The following is a 19,457-nucleotide window of genomic DNA, read 5'->3' on the forward strand; positions in this document are numbered from 1 at the left end:
ACCAGATGGAAGGGGAGCAGGCCTGCTCTGGTTTTCAGTAATCCCCAGGAATTCTGAGTATGCCCTTTATGGAAGGAAACCATAGCTGAAGGTCCTGCAGTGACAGGCTCTGCCCTGGCTTGTGTCAGCTCCAACATATCTCTCATTATAGAAAACGCCCCCAGTTTCACACTCTTAATCTTCTCTAGATGTTTGCCCTTCATCTCCACAGTGAAACACTAGCTGGCATTTGAAATAATCTCATCACCCTCAAAAATAACTTCTGATCATCTGACTTGAAGCAGAACTTTTCTATAGGTTTAGCAGGATTTCCATTTCTGTCTAAGATGAAATGCAGCATTTTCCCAAGCTTTGGGATACACCCCAAGTCACAAGACCCCTTCCAAAGCCTCGAGGTCACTGCCTAAACCACAGGGTGTAGAAACAAATTACTCTTTATTTCCCTCATTTTTTTAGACCCTCATATGATTTCCCCATTTTTGCTTTATTTATACCAAGTTGTCCAAGTTGCTGTCCAGGATACTTCCAGGGTAGGAGGGAAATTTTTATGCAATACAAAGGCTAAAGAATGCAAATCCTACAATTTAAATATCAAGCTCCTCAATGCAACATTTAAATAGGATCCAACTTTAAAGTGTTTGATTTATAGTCAGGTTTTTTTTTTTTGAAAGGATTTCTTTTGTATGTACTTTGATTGTTTTTCAGGAGTGGAAATGGATTTTCCTAGAATCACCATAGGCAAAGACACATTGGTGATACCCCCAGCTGATGTCAGGGGTGCAGTCTGTGGCAAAGTGAAGCTAACTGACCCTTTCCAGAACTAAACCAGCAACCCTGACCTCAAAATTGTAGCCACCTAATGAAATAATATTTAAACATCCAAACCCTCATACTGTTGTTTCCTTCCCCCTCAGCATTTTTTTGATGTGGATCTGGAATGACAGGAGAGTAAACAACAACTACAGCAGCAAAATACTACACCTGCTAACATAATTACCCCCCTGGGTATATTTACTCTTGATGTGAAAGGAGCTGAGGAAGGATGGTAGGAGTCCTTAGGGCCTACACCACTGCAATCAAATGTTACCTCTATTTATTTTTGTGAGTCTCACTTGCAATTACTGAAGAATAATAACTCACATTCCCTCTTTTCTTTAATACCTTTGCTGCCTCACCTTTATAAGGTTCACCATATTTATTCTTTGTTGCATGCCAGTATCTCTAATTTTCCACTGGCATTTTCATTGTTCTTTCAATGTATGTTTTAATACTCCTTTCCACCTGAAGTCCTTCTGGGTGTAAATTCAAAATAAATTATAAATAAATTCACCTAAAGTTATGGAATAAGTCTGAAGGATAACAGACCTAGATTGAAAGACTTATCTTTTGTTTTGTTCTAAAAACTTTTCAGAAAGCACCTTGAACAAATCTTTAAGCAAGAAATTGTACTGGCTTCCAGGGAGGCAGGGGTAGAGGTGTGTTTATAAGGAGAGAAAGATCATTAGAGAGTAAGGCACAGGAAGGATCACATTAGTACTGGTTTTCTGTTACATTTACAATTCTTAATATAAATATTTTTGGTCTCAGGATCAAAGAAAAAGGCACATGTTGTCATGATAGTTTGCTAGTCCCATGTGGGACTGGGATTGGGATATTGGAACTTTCAACATTAAAAAAAAATCAATTTCCTTCCAGATCAGTTCCATGGAAGCTTCTACAGATATGGTTGGCAAGAGCATTCCCAAACACCCAGAAGCCCCAGTGGGATAAAAAAACATGATGAGAAATTGGCTCTCCCTCATACCACATACCACCCAGCAGGGAGCAAAGACATGCCTTTAGTTTAACCTTTTGTCATCCCTGGAAAGGACAAAGTGTAGGTGCTGGATACTTTCCACACCCCAGAAACCCTCCTGGCCTGGCTTTAGTTAGTGTTTCAAAGTAGAAAATAATAAAAGGTGGATATTATGTGGGAAGACATTATTAATAAGTATCACAAAGGGGATATAAATATACCAGAACATCTAATTCTGACCTTCCCTGAAGGAACTAAAGAGTCTATGAGATGAACCAGTAAGTGCCTTTAGCACAAACTTTCTTAATAAACAGAAAGCAAACTGAGGATAAAAGTCTTCTTTCTTGTGGCTCCTGACTTCCTGGCCGCGCAGTACAATTTCATCTAATCCCTGACCTACAGTCATCCCTGGCCAACTAATTTTTTTTTTTTTTGAGAGGGCATCTCTCATATTTATTGATCAAATGGTTGTTAACAACAATAAAATTCAGTATAGGTGGGTCAATGCTCAATGTACAATCATTAATCCATCTCAAGCCTAATTCTCATCAGTCTCCAATCTTCTGAAGCATAATGAACAAGTTCTTACATGGTGAATGAATTCTTACATAGTGAATAAATTCTTACATGGTGAACAGTACAAAGGCATTCATCACAGAAACTTTCGGTTTTGATCATGCATTATGACCTATAAACAATCAGGTCAAATATGAATATTCGTTTGATTTTTGTACTTGATTTATATGTTGATCCCACATTTCTCCCTTTATTATTATTATTATTCTTTTTATTTTTAATAAAATGCTGAAGTGGTAGGTAGATGCAAGATAAAGGTAGAAAACATAGTTTAGTGCTGTAAGAGGGCAAATGTAGATGATCAGATGATCAGGTGTGTGTGTATTGACTAAGTATTAATCCAAGCTAGACAAGGGCAGCAAAACATCCACGGATGCAGAAGATTTCTCTCAAAGCAGGGGGGGTGAGGTTCTGAGCCTCACCTCTGTTGATCCCCAAATTCTCACCTGATGGCCCCCCTGCAACTGTGCCTGTCTTAGGTTGTTCCTCCCTTGAGGAATCTTACCCGTCTCTGGCTAACCAGTCATCTTCCGGGGCCATACAGGGAAATGTAAAGTTGGTAAGTGAGAGAGAAGCCATATTGTTAGAAAAGGTTAGCTTTTTACTTCTTTGCAGATTTATGCCCTGTGGCTTCTATGCCCAGCACTTGTCTCGAGGTATCTTTACCACCTGGAGGAATTATGATGCTCGATAAATTCGATATGAGGCATGAATTCTATTTAAGGGTTGTAATTAGGAAGGAAGAAGAAAAGCTATAGATGTAGCATATGGAAGAAAACATGGGAGGATTGATTATTTCTTTGACATATCTTCTTGTAGAGTATCTTCAGTATGTATAGGTTTTAAACTACTAACTAATTTACACACACATATTAACATAATAAGAATACGGTGACATAAACAAAGCAAATCTATAATTACCATCCATCTCCAGTGAAGCCAAGAAAACCATTTAGGCACCCTAGGCATTTGTGAAAATTTGTCTATGATATGATGGATATTGTCCAGCTGTGCTTGAACAGTCTGAGAGAAATCAGACAAATTAAAGCAGCCCATTTCTGGGATCTGTTCACATCCCATATGTTCTTTTAACCGTAGATAGTCTATAGTCATAAGATTTTGGAGTGCTACAACTTGCACCCCTCCCAACTCCTGATTCCTGGCCAACTAATTTTAACACCTACTTATTCATGAAGCTATAGAATCCAGTGATTCTACCTCAGTCACCTAACAGCCAACTCCATGGTCTTTCAGGAACCAAAGTACCAAGGGTCTAATTAATTCCAACAAAAACATTCTCAGTGAAGTAATCCCCAGACAGAGAGTGAAACAGGGGCTCTGCTTGGCAGTGGGGGTGAGATGGACAGAGGACTATAACTGGTGGAATATGAAGTTTTTGATCTCTAAAAATGTATCCTTAATGCACCATTCTCTCTAATTCCCTTATTCTGCTGCCTGGCATTCCCCTCTCCATCCCTGGGGCAGCACCCTTGGCCAGGAAGCAAGCCCCTCTGCAGGCCTCCCAGCGCTCTCCATGACCGCCGTCCTCCCCACCTGTACCTCAATGGTATACTGCTCAAAGATGCGCAGCTGCAGGAAGATGTCCAGCTTGATCTTCCGCTCATGGAACAGCTCCTCCATCTGCACCTGGGCATCATCCAGCTGCTGCAGAACTGACTCAATGTGGCTGATGGAGCTACTGTGGGGGGTCTTGTTGTTGGACACGGCAGAGTCCCTGTGGCATAGTGGGACAAAAAAGGGGGACCTTGCGTGTTAAACGTAACATAGGAGCAGGGGGTTTTCCTTGTCTGAGCAAGCTGGATGTCAACCAGCTGATTCACTCAGGATGTTTATCAGACTCCTACTGTGAGCTTGGCACAACTTGCTTAGATGAACCAAAGATACATGTATCCTCTTTGTAAGGCATGGCATTGTAGCTTTGAGACTAGCTGCTCTCTTATTCCCCAGACAGTATTGTGGAAGGAGAAGGGGGGATCAAATGAAATAATGTATGGGGAAGGGCTCTCCAAAGCATAAAATATCAGGAAATGGAATGGTTCCATACATACATGTAGTCTAATAGGTATAGTTTAAATACACACACATACACATGCATAAGAGTAGACCTATTAATCACAGTACGTAAGAGTAGACAAAGACATATGAAAAGCACCCTTCTTATTTGTGCCTCACAGGATTTTGGTTAATATAAAATAAGATCCCGACTACCAAAATTATCCTTCTCCTTTATAATACTATGCCAAAGTGGCAGGCTAGTGTTATTACACAGCTTTAAGCTGTAGTCAGGAAAGCATGGGCTCTGGGGGCTGCAGGCCTGGATTACGTCCCCGCTCTAATATACATGGGCTGGTGGCCTTGGGAAATCACTTCCCTGAGCCCCGGTTGCCTCCAGTAATGTGGACTTAATCCCTGCCCTGCTCACTTCACAGTTTGCTGTTAAATAAGACAGTGTGTGACCATGCTCTGTGACCAGGAACATGCTGTATGAATGACTGCTAATCCTGAAAGGATGCAAGTGAAGTGCTGATTGGGGGTACAGGCCCCTTGGGGAGAGGAGAAGGTAGGGCACAAGAGGCCAGAACAACAAGAAGGTTCTGATGAGTTTTGATTGGGGCATTAGAAGAAAAGGATGAACTTGACCTAGTAGATGGAAGGGCTTTGCTTTCTGAGCAGGGAGAGTCCATATAAAAGTAGCAGGGGGGAGGTGACACATCGTAGAGAGGAACCAAGAGATAAACATATTCATCTGCTCAGAGAAGTGAGGGGTGGTGAGGCCTCCAAAGAGATCATTAAAATAGGAAAACTTTGGAGGTTAAGAAGTTTAGATTCTATAAAGCCAGGAGTAAGCTAGAGCCCTAAAATGTGAAATAAAAGGGCACATTGATCATCTTGTGATGTCTTATTTCTTATACAATTTAAGAAGTCAGAGGGCAAAGGGAAAATCATGAGTTTTGAATCCTCTCATCAGCAGGCTTTCTGAAATCTAGTCCTCTTAGCCTGGCAAAGGTGTGTGAGCTCACACTACCTGTTTCTGAAGGGAGCATAAGGGCAGTCTGTCAGGAGCCTTTCCTTTCATTTAGAAAGCTCCCAATCCTACCTCCTAACCCTGCCCTGTTTGGACATGAAATACCACCATTGCACAGGCACCCCTAGTCATGAGAAAAACATGAGATGTGCCCAATACTGTGCATTATACATTTGTTGAGGACTTCGCTGCTGGGAGGCTATAATTATCCTCGTTGCTCCTCTCAGTCTTTCGCCATTACACTGCTTCCAGAAGAAAGAGAACAATTTCTGACCATTTTGCACAGTACCTACGTCAGAGTAACACTCACCAGGAATCACAGAGATGATGCAAAAGCCATCTTAGGTGTGCTTCAATGACAAGTGCCAGGAGAGTCTCGGAAACAGAGACTTATGTGTGCTCTGATGTATATAAGGCATCCTGTCAATGTCCATTAGGCACATTTACTTCTTTTTCTCTTTGACTAGTCTTTATATTAAGGAGGGGAGCCTGGGCTAGAGTCAGGCTTTTGGGGGAATGAATAGTCACCAGGGGCTCTTGGTCACACACCTATGGTCTGCTCTGAAATCCATGGAACTTAAACTTGTAGGACAGGCATCAGCTACGTCATTGCTTTCACCATCCCTGAGCAGCCTTCAGGCCTTACGCATTGTGCAAGGTTGGCAGTTATTAAGAGCAAGTGCCATCTCTGTAGCCCCAGCCCCACAGAGAGGGAAGCCAGCCATACTTGTGAAAAAAAATTTGGAGGGAAAACACAAAGCTATCACAAAATTGCAGAAATGACAGAGCTCCTTCAGGGAACCATTTAATCACACAGATGAAGCAGCTGAGGCCCAGAGACAGTGACTGTCTACTATTTGGAATTTTTTCAGAAGCAAGTAACAGTCGAGTTTCCTAGGGAGGCAGACACAACTCATGTATTATATATTCATAAGGATGAATTGGGGGAGGAAGGGAAAAAGGTTGTCTGGTTAGTATGCACAGGAGGACTCAGAACATCTCATGAGCATGTTTAGAATAGAAATGATTAATTTCCAACAGAAAAACATGCCAGAACTATCTGAAGGTAAGTTCTCACTGTTTATTTAACTGGACAACTGGTATAGGGAAAAGAGCCCTCTCCAACTGAAGTAATTCCCTCAGGCTCCAGGGTTGGCCTGGGACTTGTTGATGAGATTATTTCTGTCTAGACCTGCAAAGGTCCCAGCATTGAGTGACTTTTGGGATAGAACAAGTCTCTGCAGGCAGACATCATTAGCACCATCAAATCCTATTTAGACAGTACCTGTGCACAGGGCTGGTTTGCTGAGGGCTTGCTCAAGGCTCATGACACTTTATCTGAGGAGCAGTGCCCTTCACAGGGAGAGGAAACTAGATACAGATACCAATGGAAAGGAGGCAATGGTGTGGTAATTTCAAATGAATTTAAGACTTTAGACGGGATTTTCCTTCTTAGTTATATTTATTTAAATCAACAGAGAAGGAGTTTCATTTTCTGGACAGAAAGGAAAGATGGAAAGCTCATAAGTGGGTTATGGAGAGCAGGTGGGACAGTAACATACACTTTCTGTACTGTCATGGGGCCAAAGCCAGCCATTTTTACTGACTGGGGAACTAGAGTTCAGAGTTCAGCCTGAGGTCAGATGCCAAAGAACACTATATTCCATAATGGCTATTTCTCCACCTGACCAAATATGCCATACGTTTTAATGAAGATGGTATTTATTTTCTGCTGAATATTGTTAACTTTAGTTGTTGTAATTATAATTGTATTGTAATTGTTGTTAATTTTATGTAACTTATTGATTGCTGAATAACATCACAAATGATAAATAATGCTTTGAAATATCAGAGCTTGTCTGTTTACAATTTTCTTCTAAACTCAAGTTGGGTATGGTGCAGGCATTTTTATATCTGACAGATGGACAGACTGAAGCTCACACAAGACCACAAAGCTGGCTGAGGCTGAGCCAAGACCAGGACATGACTTATCTCACATCTAGTCCGAGGCATTTCCCACTGGAAAGCACGGCCCATGCTGACCTGGCCTCGCTGAGCTCCCCCAGGGAGGGAGGCGCTGACCTGAGCTGCTGGATAAGGTCTTCGCCTTCCTTGATGACATTGAGGGTGGCATCCAGGGTGGCAGACTGCTGCTGCTGGAACTGCTTGATCAGTTCCTGCACTGCATCCACCGAGTCTGCACAGACATCCTCCAGCATCTCCTTCTGAAGGTCTTCCATCCATGTCCACAGCTGTCGGGGAGAGAGCAGAGACCCCATTCAGGGCAGACAGGAGAGGCCAAGGCTGCAGCAAGCACAAGAAAGTCGGCTGTGGTCACCCACCCTACCCTCCACCAGTCAGCACAATGTCAGTCTGTCTTCCCATCAGCACACATATACTTACATTCATTACCCATCTCTTTTAAGTTTACTCCATTAATGTTGGCATTCCCTAAGGCTGGGATCATCCTTGGCTTAACATCTCTGTGGTTCAGGGAAATGTGTGATCTTAGAACAGGGAGGTCATACATATTTGAAAGACTAGGAAGAACAGGAGACTGGTGGTGGACAAATATTATTTCATCTTTCAGAAAGGAGGGCTTTGCGCACTTCCTCCAGACAGCTAGACATTGATTCCTAGAAATGTATCATGACTTTGCAAATATGAAAAAAAGAATGTGATGCTCACTAAGAAGCAGATGAAGATTAATTAAGAAAATGTGCTATGCTAAATTATTTTATTATTTTCAGGATTACCAGGTGAGTTAGAAAGTTGAATGTTAAAAATGTAGCTATTTTCAATATAAGTAAGAGACATTTCCCTCATGATAGTCAAGGTGCTAAAATACATTAAGGATTTTATTACTGGACAGACAACTTTAAGAGGGCTAAGTATAGTGTTCTGAACAGGATTAGCACTGGAAATGAGGAGTTAAACTAAATTACTGAAATCTCATTTATTGACAGCTCTTCCTCATACTGAAAATAGGTCTCCAGTGGCCTGCCACAATGTTCCACTTCTTATTGGCATTTTCATAAATGATGGAGGGAAAGACAAGTCTGATACAAGAATCTTCACCTGGCTAGCAGGAAAGATAAGCTCAAGGCTCTACCAGGAAAAAAGCCAGTAGACAGAGAAAATTAATAGAGTCAGAAGATGTGGATTTTGGCCCATATTCTTCCCCTAACTCATGGCACCTTTGAATAAACAACTATAACCTTTGTTCTCCATGACTTACTGTATAAAACAGGTTGGGGAAAACATAAAATAAAATAGTTACTTTCTGGTTGTAACATCTGTAAGTTTTCCATGTTAAAACCTTGGATGAATATCCACCTCAAGAATATTATTTCATATAGTTTGTTCTTAGTAAAGTAAATTGTGGTATGGCCTTTGTAATAAGGGATAAGAAAAGAAACAATAAAGAGAGACACAAATGTCTTCAGATTGCAGACAAGTTATTTGTTCCTTGGACAGGAGAGGTCCTAAATGTAGCAGAAGAGGTTGAGTTATCAACATTAATAAGCCCTGGAGGTAACAAAGAAGGGGTACAAAGAATGTCCTTCTTGGACAGATGACAAGCTCTCTGAGCCTCAGTTTCCTCATCTACAAAGTGGGAAGAAAAGATCTTCCCTACTCATTCCAAAGATCATAAGAATTAAATTATTTACTTATTATTAATGCCTTGAATATACATACAGCCTTATTAATAAATCCACAGCATTGTGATGATAGCTATAAAGAATACAAATTATTATTACTGAGGGTCCCTGTAATTTAGCAGTTTGCAATCTGGTTGTAATTAGTTCAGTGTATTTTCTTTACAAATAAGCTTTTTGTTATAAACACACAATTTTTCCAGACCACATAAGCTGAGATACATATTCCTACAAGTATGAATGTACTTATTACAAGTCAGTATGACATAAGGAAGTTTAGGATATTGGTCATATAGCCTAATGTTGCTTCATATTTTCTGGCTGCCATTTTGCCTAGAAGCAAAACCATTTTCCAAGTGTGCTAAAGTCCTTATGTAAGAAATCATGCACTCGCTAAAAAAAATTATTGTATAGAAAGGCAATAGGGCATAGTGGTTAAGAGTTTCAAATCACAGTTGTACTTCATTTTAGCTTTGTAACCTTGGATAAGTAACCCACACTCTGTACCCCAGTTTTCTTTATCAGTACAATGGGAATAACAATAGTGCTTTCACCTACAGAATGGTAAAGATCACTAATAATTTGATGTGTCTATGTGTTTATGTCTGTGTGTATACAAATAATGAGATCTATATCCATATCTATCACTTCGAAACAGTGCCTGGCATACAGTTAGTGCTATGCAGGTGCTATATAGTATTATATATTAAAGTTATGTTTCATGCAAGCCATCTCCAGTTCCCACTAGAAGATAGAAGGTATGTTTGAAGTATCCTTCATTTTGGAATTTGTAGAAGGTCAACTCTGGATTTGGTCCTTCAATATGCTAGGTTGAACTGGACTTCTCTTTTCTGTTTTTGCAGCTTCATCCTGGGATGTCTAAGGAAAAGACTGGAAAGTCTAGATATTTCTAAAAAAAAAAAAGAAAAAAGAAAAAGAGAAAGGAAGGAGGGAAAGAGAAAAGAAGACATGAAGAAAGAGAGATGAAGAGGTGAAAATTGTAGACATGGAGCAGATCAGTTAAGAGAAGAAAAATAAACCCAAAGTCTCAATAGAGGTCAGGCATTGGGGCTAAAGACTGGTTAGGGCAAGGCTGGCACTCACTGTTTCAGGAGTAAGAGAGATAGGGAGGAGGCTTATCGGTATCTTGAGGATTTAATTTAAGATAATTTTGTTCTCAGAATCATCCTTAGGCTATTTTAATGGCTTCATAGTTTGGAAGTCCTTTTTGTTCCCTCCTTAGTAAGATGTGAACACCTCTGGTGTAGGCCTAGGGAAGACAGTCAACATCATTCCTCTCTGAGGAAGCCCACCGTGACTCCTGACACCCCCTCCTCCTGGTGGTCATACGGCTAAATTGTAGGGACAGTCAAAACAAAAAATGAGATGTCAGTGCTGCAAACCAAAAAACTAGCGAAAGACTAGGGACATCTGAGGTTTCACACAGATCTGTGAATTCAACATCATTAGAAAAATACATCCTTCCCCCAAATATTCTTAATTGGTTAATTGAAACTGATTTCTCAGGTTTCTGTTCATATATTCTACTATATTATTATAAAAACTCTTGTCTAAAGTAGAACTAAAACCTACTGGTCAGGAAAATCAAGTCCAACACTAGATGCAGCTCAGCGTGGTGGTTAGGAGCCTAATAAAGGAAGGAAGCAACTGGTCAGCCTTCAAGAGGATAACGTGTCAAATAAGATTGCTAGTGATTGAAAAGAATTTGATTCTGAAATAGAGAAGGGGGTTGCAGCAGCAAAGACAAAGTGTTAGTGACATCTTTCTCTATTTTTCCTTCTGTTGAAGACAAAATAAAACAAAAATGGGGGAAAGGAGTTTTTGAATGGAACTGTTAATTAATGAAGCTATTTCTTGCATCTGTCCTTGTCTGAATAGTTCTGTGACCATGGGAAAACTACTTCAGTTACTTCATATTTACAATGGTGTGAGTGCATGCATGTGTGTGCATGTGCATGGATATGTGGTTTCTCTAGCTTGTCTCTAAAATCTCTTTCTGCTCTAACATACTATGACACTGAAAGGTTGCAGTCACAGCTGAGACACCAAGACATCCACAGTCCAGAGAGTTCAGCACCACTTCAAGGAGAATTATCATACCAAGTTAAGGTATTGTAAAGTTAAGCTTTATAACCTGTAAAACTTAATTAATAGCAAGCCACTTGAAATACCATGAGATCACATGCACACATTACCTCCTGGTGGCAGCAAATTTAAATTGCACGCTCATAATTTTGAATAACCACCTCTGAGGCACAAAGTGGACAGAAATAAACCTAAGTGTGTCACTAAACATTCCATTTCTTAGGCTGTAATTCTCCTTATATCTGAATGTCCTGTAGGTCTCTTTCTGTATATGTGTCCATCTGACTTATTCCTGAAGAGCATGCCTACATAGCTTTGAAAAGAATCCAAATAAAAGAGCCACTTTTATTATTAGAAGTACATTGAATTTATTAATGAGCACTTAGTAATTGGTCATTAGTAACTGGTAAATTACCACAAGCTAATGATGGCCGCAAGCCAGTACTAGATAAAATCACAGTGCGTGTGAGGTAGATTGCTATTAGCAACCACATGTTCTTTCCTACTGTTCTGCATTTCGGGTCTCTGTCCTAGGGCAATCCTCTTTACCCTCTGCTTATCTAGAGTCAAACATATTAGCGACCATTCTCCATCAATCCACCCTCTTCCCTGTAACTCACATTCAGCCATTTCCAGACCATCTCTTGATCAAACATGACTGCACTGTGACCCCTTCTTTCAGGGTTCTGCTTTTTGCAATGATTACTTGTTCCATGCTGACATACACACTTAGATGGCTTTATATGTTCATTCTCTCAGAGAACATATGTGGTTGTGTCCAAAATGTCTACACCAAAAAGAGTGAGCTTAATTTGAGAAGTTCTAGAACCTCTGCAGGGGTAAAGTTAAGGAATCTTTCAATGTCCTACATAAGGTTAGCTCTATTAGTGAACCAGTGAGTTGAGGAGGGGCAGCCCATGGACCCTGTCCTGTCTGCATAGTGGGGCAGCCTGAAAAAGGAGGAAGAGGGAGACAAGGAAGGGAGAAATCAGGAAGTCTGAAGAAATAATGAGGCTTATGGATGATTGGTTAAGGAAAGAGGTAATTTTACTCCATCACCTTCTCTGCTGATTGGCTGTTCCATTTGCACAGCTCTGGTAGCCATTGTGCTGATATAATTGGTTGACCCCAGACATGTCAAAAGAATCACCAACTCCACAGAGTAAACTGCCTCTCCCTCATTTTGAAGAGATGGTTTTTCTTTGACATTGACTATCAGCTTTTATTGCTTAAATAAATACAATGATAGTGTGGCAACTGAAATAGAGGATGAAGCTGTTTTGTTCTTGAGGCCATCATCCCTTCTGACGACTGATTTAGTTTTGGTTCTCCAGTGGGTTGGCCGAGGAACATGTATACATGGGAGTGTCTGTGGTATCTGTGGGATGTGTGTGTGTCAGTACCCATTTGAGCAGGACATAGTGTGGAAGAATGTTTTCAAAAGGTTCAAAACAAATGGAAATGAGCATTTAATTAAGTTGCCTAATAAAGAGCTGATGTTGATTACCTTGGCCACATTCCTTAGTAAATTTTATTCTCATATTATTACTACAAGAATATCTAAAAATGGGTATTTTGAAAGCCCAGCAATTGTAGCATTTCCATGGCAACACAGCAAGGAAAGAGAATTCTGTCTGGACAACCTCTGCAGAGCAGATGACACTTGCTACAAATGCCTTTTCCCTGGACAAAGAAAATGAGGACTTGGGTAAATGTTTCTCCTACATCCTCCTTAAATCTCCAGACTAGCAAACTGCCAGCTGCCTTCTTGTCCCCAGGCAAAAAGAAGACATTTGAAAGTTCAGCACAATATGTACTCATAGCTGAGGCTCTAGGTACGTAAGAAGACCCCAAGTAAATGTCTGCTGTCTCTACTGTTGTAGCTCCTCTAAGTTGGGATGAAAAGTTTTATTTTTGTGAAATAACACCTACTGGGATTATTCTTGATTCTCTATTGAAAATATCTTTGAAGAAAACATAAAAAAATTTTTCAAAGGAAAATGAAATCACCCATAACATTCTTAACTTCTTCATATATTTCTTTCTAGTCTTTGTTCTATGTGTATTATCAAAATTGGGATTATGTTGAATATACAGTTTTTTATGTATTATACTATAAGCCTTTGCCCATGCCATTAATGATCTTCTACAATGTGATTATAATGATTGCTTAATATTTCACCTACATAGATGCACTATGGTTTGCTTAATGAATTACCCAACATGGACTATTTAGTTTCTAATTATTCAAGGTTATGAATAATGTTGCAATAATATGGTTAGAAGATTTTAACCCTTTAGTGGCCTATGCTCACCAAGAATTCACAAAGCAGGACCAATAGAATTAAGCTGACTCTTCAATCTGCAGAAGAAATACGCCTGGAGGATATCTTTTTCATATCTTCCTTCTGTTTCCTTCCTTCTGATCCTAATTAAAGTAAAGCATTTGATGTAGGAAATAGGAAAAAGTAAAATTATGAACTTCAGCCCAGGGAGGAGTTATAGAAGTCTAGGTTAAAGCATTTATGAAGATGGATATTCAGTTCCTGCTCAGAAATCTCCTATAGAAAGGGTTTTAATTCTCTCAAAATTACATCCTACAATGACATCCTATTACACTTTGGCAATAACGCAAAATCTCACCATGTGATCATAGGTAGGGAAAGATAGAGGAAAAGGAAGGGGAAAAGACAGGAAGAAGGAATTAGCCTAACTGGGCAGGAAGAATATATGACGATATTTAACAGCAACCCCAATACCGTCCAAAGCCACTTATGCAAAACTGAGCAGCAGATCATCCTTCTATTCACTCTATTTACTGTAAGAGGGGAAAAACAACCATAGCAAGTGAAAAGTCCCTAGCAGACTTGTGGACTGATAGACTTGACTATTAATCTTGCCTTGAGCAAACAGCCTGAAGTTTGCTACAGAGTCAAGAAGTCAAGAGGTAACAGAACCAGGATCAAATAGGTCCCACACTTAAGCAAGGTTTGAGAGGTGGCACATCTTGAAAGATATTAAATAGAATACAGACAGATCAAACCACAAGGGCTCCCTCTTCATTAGACCACCCCAGGATGCTCACTTCTGACCACCTAAGAATCCATTTCTGATGCTATACAGGTCCTAGAGGAAAGCTCCCACAGGCAATTCAGATCGCCTAACCTGTCCCCCCATTATTGACATTGTCTATAGAATCAGTGTCAGAGATGGAGTAGATGAAAAATGTGATTGGATGGGCTTTTCGCTATTTTTTCCTCTTCTCTTTTTTTTTGAAGAAATGACCAGCTACCCATTGTTAAGTAAACCCATTCAGTATTTACTCAGCATCTCTATGTATGAGACACAGTGGTAGAAATATATAGTGGAATCTATATCTACACATCTAAACCCACATGTGTACTCTACATAGGAGCACTTCAATTTAATAAGGAAGAGCCCATCAGCTTGGTGTGGTCCTGACACCACTGACGGAGGTATGCACACAGTGCTCTAGTCCAGTCTGAGTGGGAAGATGGAAGCCCCAGGGAAGAATTTCAAGGAAAAATTACCCCTCCCCATTAAGCCCTTGCTTTGGGGTTTAAAATGTAAAGAGGAAAATAAAAGTAAGGAGAAGGAAGAAGAGAAGAGGAGAGGGGGAGATACAAGAGGAAAAAAGGAGGACAGAGTGTGGGGTAGCATTTAAGAGCATGAACACAGTATTTAGGAAGAAGGTAAAAATCTCTGCTGTACTACTGAGTAGCTCTGTAAACTCAGACAAGTTCTTTTCTGAGCCTTAGTTTCCCCATTTTATTAAATGTATTTTACTAAAACATTTAATAAATTCTATATCATAAGATTATCATGAGGATTACAGGAGATGATACATGTGTCTGGCAAGTAAGTAGTAGTTACCCAGTGAAAATGAAGTACTAATACACATTGAGTGCTTACAATGAAACAAATTTTAGGCTAGGTAAAATAACCTATATTACTTCAGGTTTAATTACTATTATTACTATTATTATTATATATTATCAACATCAAATAAAGAGGAGGAAGGAAAAGAAAAATAAAGAAATCTTGAATCCACATGAGAACCATAAGGGGTCTTAGGGCCACTACGTCCAACTACGTAATTTTATAGAGGAGGCATCCCAGCACCGGGGACATAGTGATTTACACAAGCTCACATGATTCCAAAGCAGCAGAATCCGGACTAGAATCCCAGCCTTCGAGCTGCATGTATAGAAAGGGTTCCTTGAAGCCATGGGCCCTCTTTCAGGAGTGGCCCATCCATGGAGATGGACCTTGGCCACTACCTCTCTGGGAAGCCAGTACACCCAGAGCCATCACAAGGAACATGACTCCTCTTCATTCATGCTCCATTCCATCACCCAGAGCCTCATAATTAAAAGAGAACACACATGCCTTTGGTTACTGAGACCATCACTAAGAACTAGGTGAGCTGCAAACAAGCAGACAACCAGGCAGAAAAACCTGGATTAAAGCTGATCCCCTTGCTTTACAGACACTTATCAGAGAGTGGTTGGGGGCCCACAGAGAGGAAGCAGAGCCATCTTCAGGGAGCTCGCCAGCCCTTCATTCGCCTGGGGAATCTCAGTTTAGAAAACATTATCTTTTCATGTTTTTCTCTGATAGGTGCTACACTGATTTGCATGCATTCCCACCAATGTCAGAAAAGCCTGTGAAGTAGTAACAACCAGGCTTCTTAATGCATTTCAAATACCAAAAATCAACTTAATTAAGTAGGGTTGTTTTTTTTTTTCCAAGCAGCAATCAAACTTTAATTACTACTCCATTAAAATGAATTCCTGGAGGAATACAAGCATGCATACACCCAATGAGCTCATCTGCCAAGGGTGTTATTAGAGAAGATGCTAAATGTGCCTCTTTACTGGCCACTTACTCAATTTCAGAGTGCCCCATATTAATCAGAAGTGAAAAGCAAGAGCAGGTTTACAAACCTCCTTCTCTCTATGAGCCCCTGTGCCCTGCCAGCAACAGAACATAACCCATTCTCCCTTCTCCTGTCCCCACTTTGTGAATGATTCAGGCCAGATTTAAGCCCAGTTGGTTTCCTCCTGCATGGAGGGTTGCTCAGTACCCTTTGCTTTACTCTACAGTCAGGCAAGATGAAGACTGACTCACTTTAACATCACCACCCTGGGGCAGACCACTTTAAGAAGATTTAATCCTCTGTTTTTAAAACATAGAATGAAAACAGAACACATTTGCAAACTCTGTATGTTCCTTGCTGGTAGCAAAGATGATGATAGTTCTGCAGAACTCTGATTTCCAACAGGAAACAGCCAAAAAGAGAAATTGGGTATGGGGTACAAAGGGGGTCTCTGCTATCTTATATTCCCTCTTGCAGTACTATTTCTACACAAGGGATTCCCAAATTTCTCTAGCTGCAGACTGAATACTCTAAGAGGTACCCCAAACTACCTACCTCTGCAGCCCCCTCCTCACTAAAGATGAAGAGGAAATGTTGCCCATTTCTGACTGAGACCGAAATACAACTTATCAGGAGCAAATTGCTAATATCATCACTGTTGGAAGGCTATTACCCCAAGATCTCCCAAGACCCTGAGCATACCCCTGAGGGTCACTTTACTAGGAAACTGACCTGACCCTTGCCATCATAAATCAACCCAGCGAATGCCCCCTCTTCACTAGCATGTCTTACCTCTTTGGTGTGTGTGTGGAAGGAGACAGACATATCCAGGAGAAGCTTCCGCTGCTCCACCCTGCGCACAAAGTCTTGGATGCGCACCTCCAGGTGTCGAGCTGCCTTGTAGATCTCCTCGGGGTCACATTCCCCGGTCTGCGCCAGCTGTTCTGCTGCTTCTAGGAGCTTGTCCGCATTGGTGTATGTATTCTGCCAGCAACAACAGCGAGGGGAAGTCAACTTGCAGTCACGAACAGAGCTTCGCTCCTTCCCCCAACCCACCAGGGCTGCCCAGAGTTGGAGCACAGTGCGTGGGCGCTGAGCCGACAGCTCCCTGGTCTGGCACGGAGGAGCTTAGCGCCACTCTCGCCCACCACCTCCCCGCAAGCAAGCAGCCTGCCTGTCAGTTTGGCACCAGCGGGCACTAACCAGGTGCCTTTTCTGTTCCTGGGATTTCTCAGAGGCGGGGTGCCCCTGGACAGAAGCAAGGAGACATGTGAGAACCCCCCATTCCCCATCTGCTCCCTGAACCCCACACTAGGATGATGATCCATCATTTGCCTTCACATCGCAGGCTGTAACTGCCAGAGTCAGAAATACCTCATCCACAAAGATTGTGTTTCTATGTGAGAACACCAGGGAAACAGTAACTGGGAGACTTACTTGACTCCCTGCCACCCCCAAGTTCCCTACAACTACTGGCGCTTATCTTTTGGAACAGAGCTATCTCTTTGGAGGGGAAGGGGCCAGTAACTCTAGGGAGCTGACAGAAGGAAGCAGCCACAGTCAGAGTGAGGAGATGCAGGCTCTCCCCTGTGCACCCAGTGAAGGCTTAATGTTTGCAGGAAGGTTGGGGAGGAGTCTGGTGATTTGTTTATCAGAAGCAACTGCATACACATTCATATTCACACTCACACTCACACATACACATACACATGCACACATGCACTCACACACTCCTCCAATCCCCGTCTGTACACACCATGGTATTCTACAGAGCATTTTAAAGGGCAACCAACTTGTAATTATTATTCATCTGGATGGGAGTCACTGTTTTTATTAAGAATTATTACATATATGCCACGGATACATCTTTTCTTCAGCAGGCTTTCCTTAAAAAAAAAAAACATCTGATATACTCTGCTTTAGAGCTGATGACTCAGGTGTATATTATATTTCTCAAGATCCTTTCAGTTGTACAATGTGCTGTAGAGTGGTGAATAAGTCATTACTGGTGATGAAGTGATGTTGGCAGCACAAACAGTATCAAATGCAAAGTGGGTGGGGAATTGAAATGGATTTATGAGTGATGGCTTTTCCTATGGAGAATGGCCTTTAGTATTCATGGAGTGTTTTTTTTTTTTTTTGACTCACCTGAAGATCTGGACATTAAGGATTGAATTGTGTCCCTTCATAAATTCACATGTTAAAGTCATAACCCCCAGGACCTCAGAATGTGAACTTATTTGGAAACAGAGTCATTGCAGATGTAATCAGCTAAGAGCAAGTGTTACTGAAGACTGGTGGACTCCTAATCCAATATGACTGGTGTCCTTACAAAAAAGAATGCCATTTGAAGATGAAGGCAGAGATCAGGGGACAATCTACAAAGCCATGGAATGAAAAAGATTGCCAGGAAATCACCAGAAGTTAAGAGAGACGGCTGAATAGATTCTCCCCCATATCCCTCACAAAGAACCAACCCTGTTGACACCTGGTCTCAGACTTCTAGCTTTCAGTACTGTGAGATGATAAATTTCTGTTGTTTAAGCCACCCAGTAGGTGGTACTTTATTAGAACAGTCATAGGAAACTAATACACCAGGGTGGGAACTGTAAGGGACTTGAGCCAGCCCCTTGATATACTGGGAAAGATGGGCAGACACTAAGCATACACTTGTCAGGGCTTTACGGAATCCGAGAGGGGCTCAGAGGATCCGTAAGGAATCTGTCTGAAAAGCAACTGCGGAAGGCAAACACTGTCCCGGTGCAGCTGAGGTGGAGTGGTCGGAGGGCTGAAAAGGAGGAGAAATCCTTTGACCCCACCTGGGGAATTCATGAAAAACAGATGATCCTGTGGAAGGAAAGAGGCTCTGCCATTAAGTTAAGTAATGCTATGCTGATTCTGGAAAGCAAATGAAGGAAGTGGTCAGAGTCAAGATGGAAATGATGGAAGAATTGGAAAATGACAGACAGGAGGAAACCTCTGGGGCTCTGGGCCAGGTTGAAGAAGCCTCTTATGGGGTTGTCCACAATTTCTAGTAAATATACTTAGAGCCGATGGGAGACAGTTTTTTTAGGAATCCTCTCAAATCTTCTACCTTAAACATTGGGGAATCTCAGGAAACCCCATAGAAATCCAGAGATTGTGACTTTATATTTTCTAGGCAATAAGTAAGTATTTGTGACAAAGCTAAAGCAAGCTTACTTGCAAGTTAAGTTTAGGACCAATAAAAGATCAGTAAAAAGCAAAAGTGAAATGCCCACTACATACAAGGTAGACAACTTGTCCCAGATAGCTTCTGAACTTTCCTGGTTTTTTTTTTTTGGCCCATTTTTAAAAAATTTTGTTATTATTAATCTACAATTACATGAAGAACAT

At 41.0% G+C, this 19,457-nt stretch overlaps 1 protein-coding gene across 20 annotated transcripts in view; it reads right to left on the reverse strand.

Annotated features, from left to right (window-relative positions):
• Positions 1–19,457, reverse strand: part of KALRN (kalirin RhoGEF kinase) — a 654,582-nt gene that overhangs the window by 293,609 nt on the left and 341,516 nt on the right. For 16 of the 20 annotated variants that reach the window (XM_073231508.1, XM_073231507.1, XM_073231506.1 and 13 more), the window contains exons 11-13: positions 16,875–17,066; positions 7,461–7,669; positions 3,932–4,106 (exon numbers count right to left, since the gene is read on the reverse strand). In XM_073231508.1, coding sequence (XP_073087609.1) covers positions 3,932–4,106; positions 7,461–7,669; positions 16,875–17,066 — 576 coding nt within the window. The remainder of the gene's footprint in view (positions 1–3,931; positions 4,107–7,460; positions 7,670–16,874; positions 17,067–19,457) is intronic. The other 4 variants (XM_073231512.1, XM_073231511.1, XM_073231520.1 and 1 more) reach the window with 1 other exon arrangement.

This window comes from Manis javanica, chromosome 3 (assembly GCF_040802235.1).
Source record: "Manis javanica isolate MJ-LG chromosome 3, MJ_LKY, whole genome shotgun sequence".
NCBI lineage: Eukaryota > Metazoa > Chordata > Mammalia > Pholidota > Manidae > Manis > Manis javanica.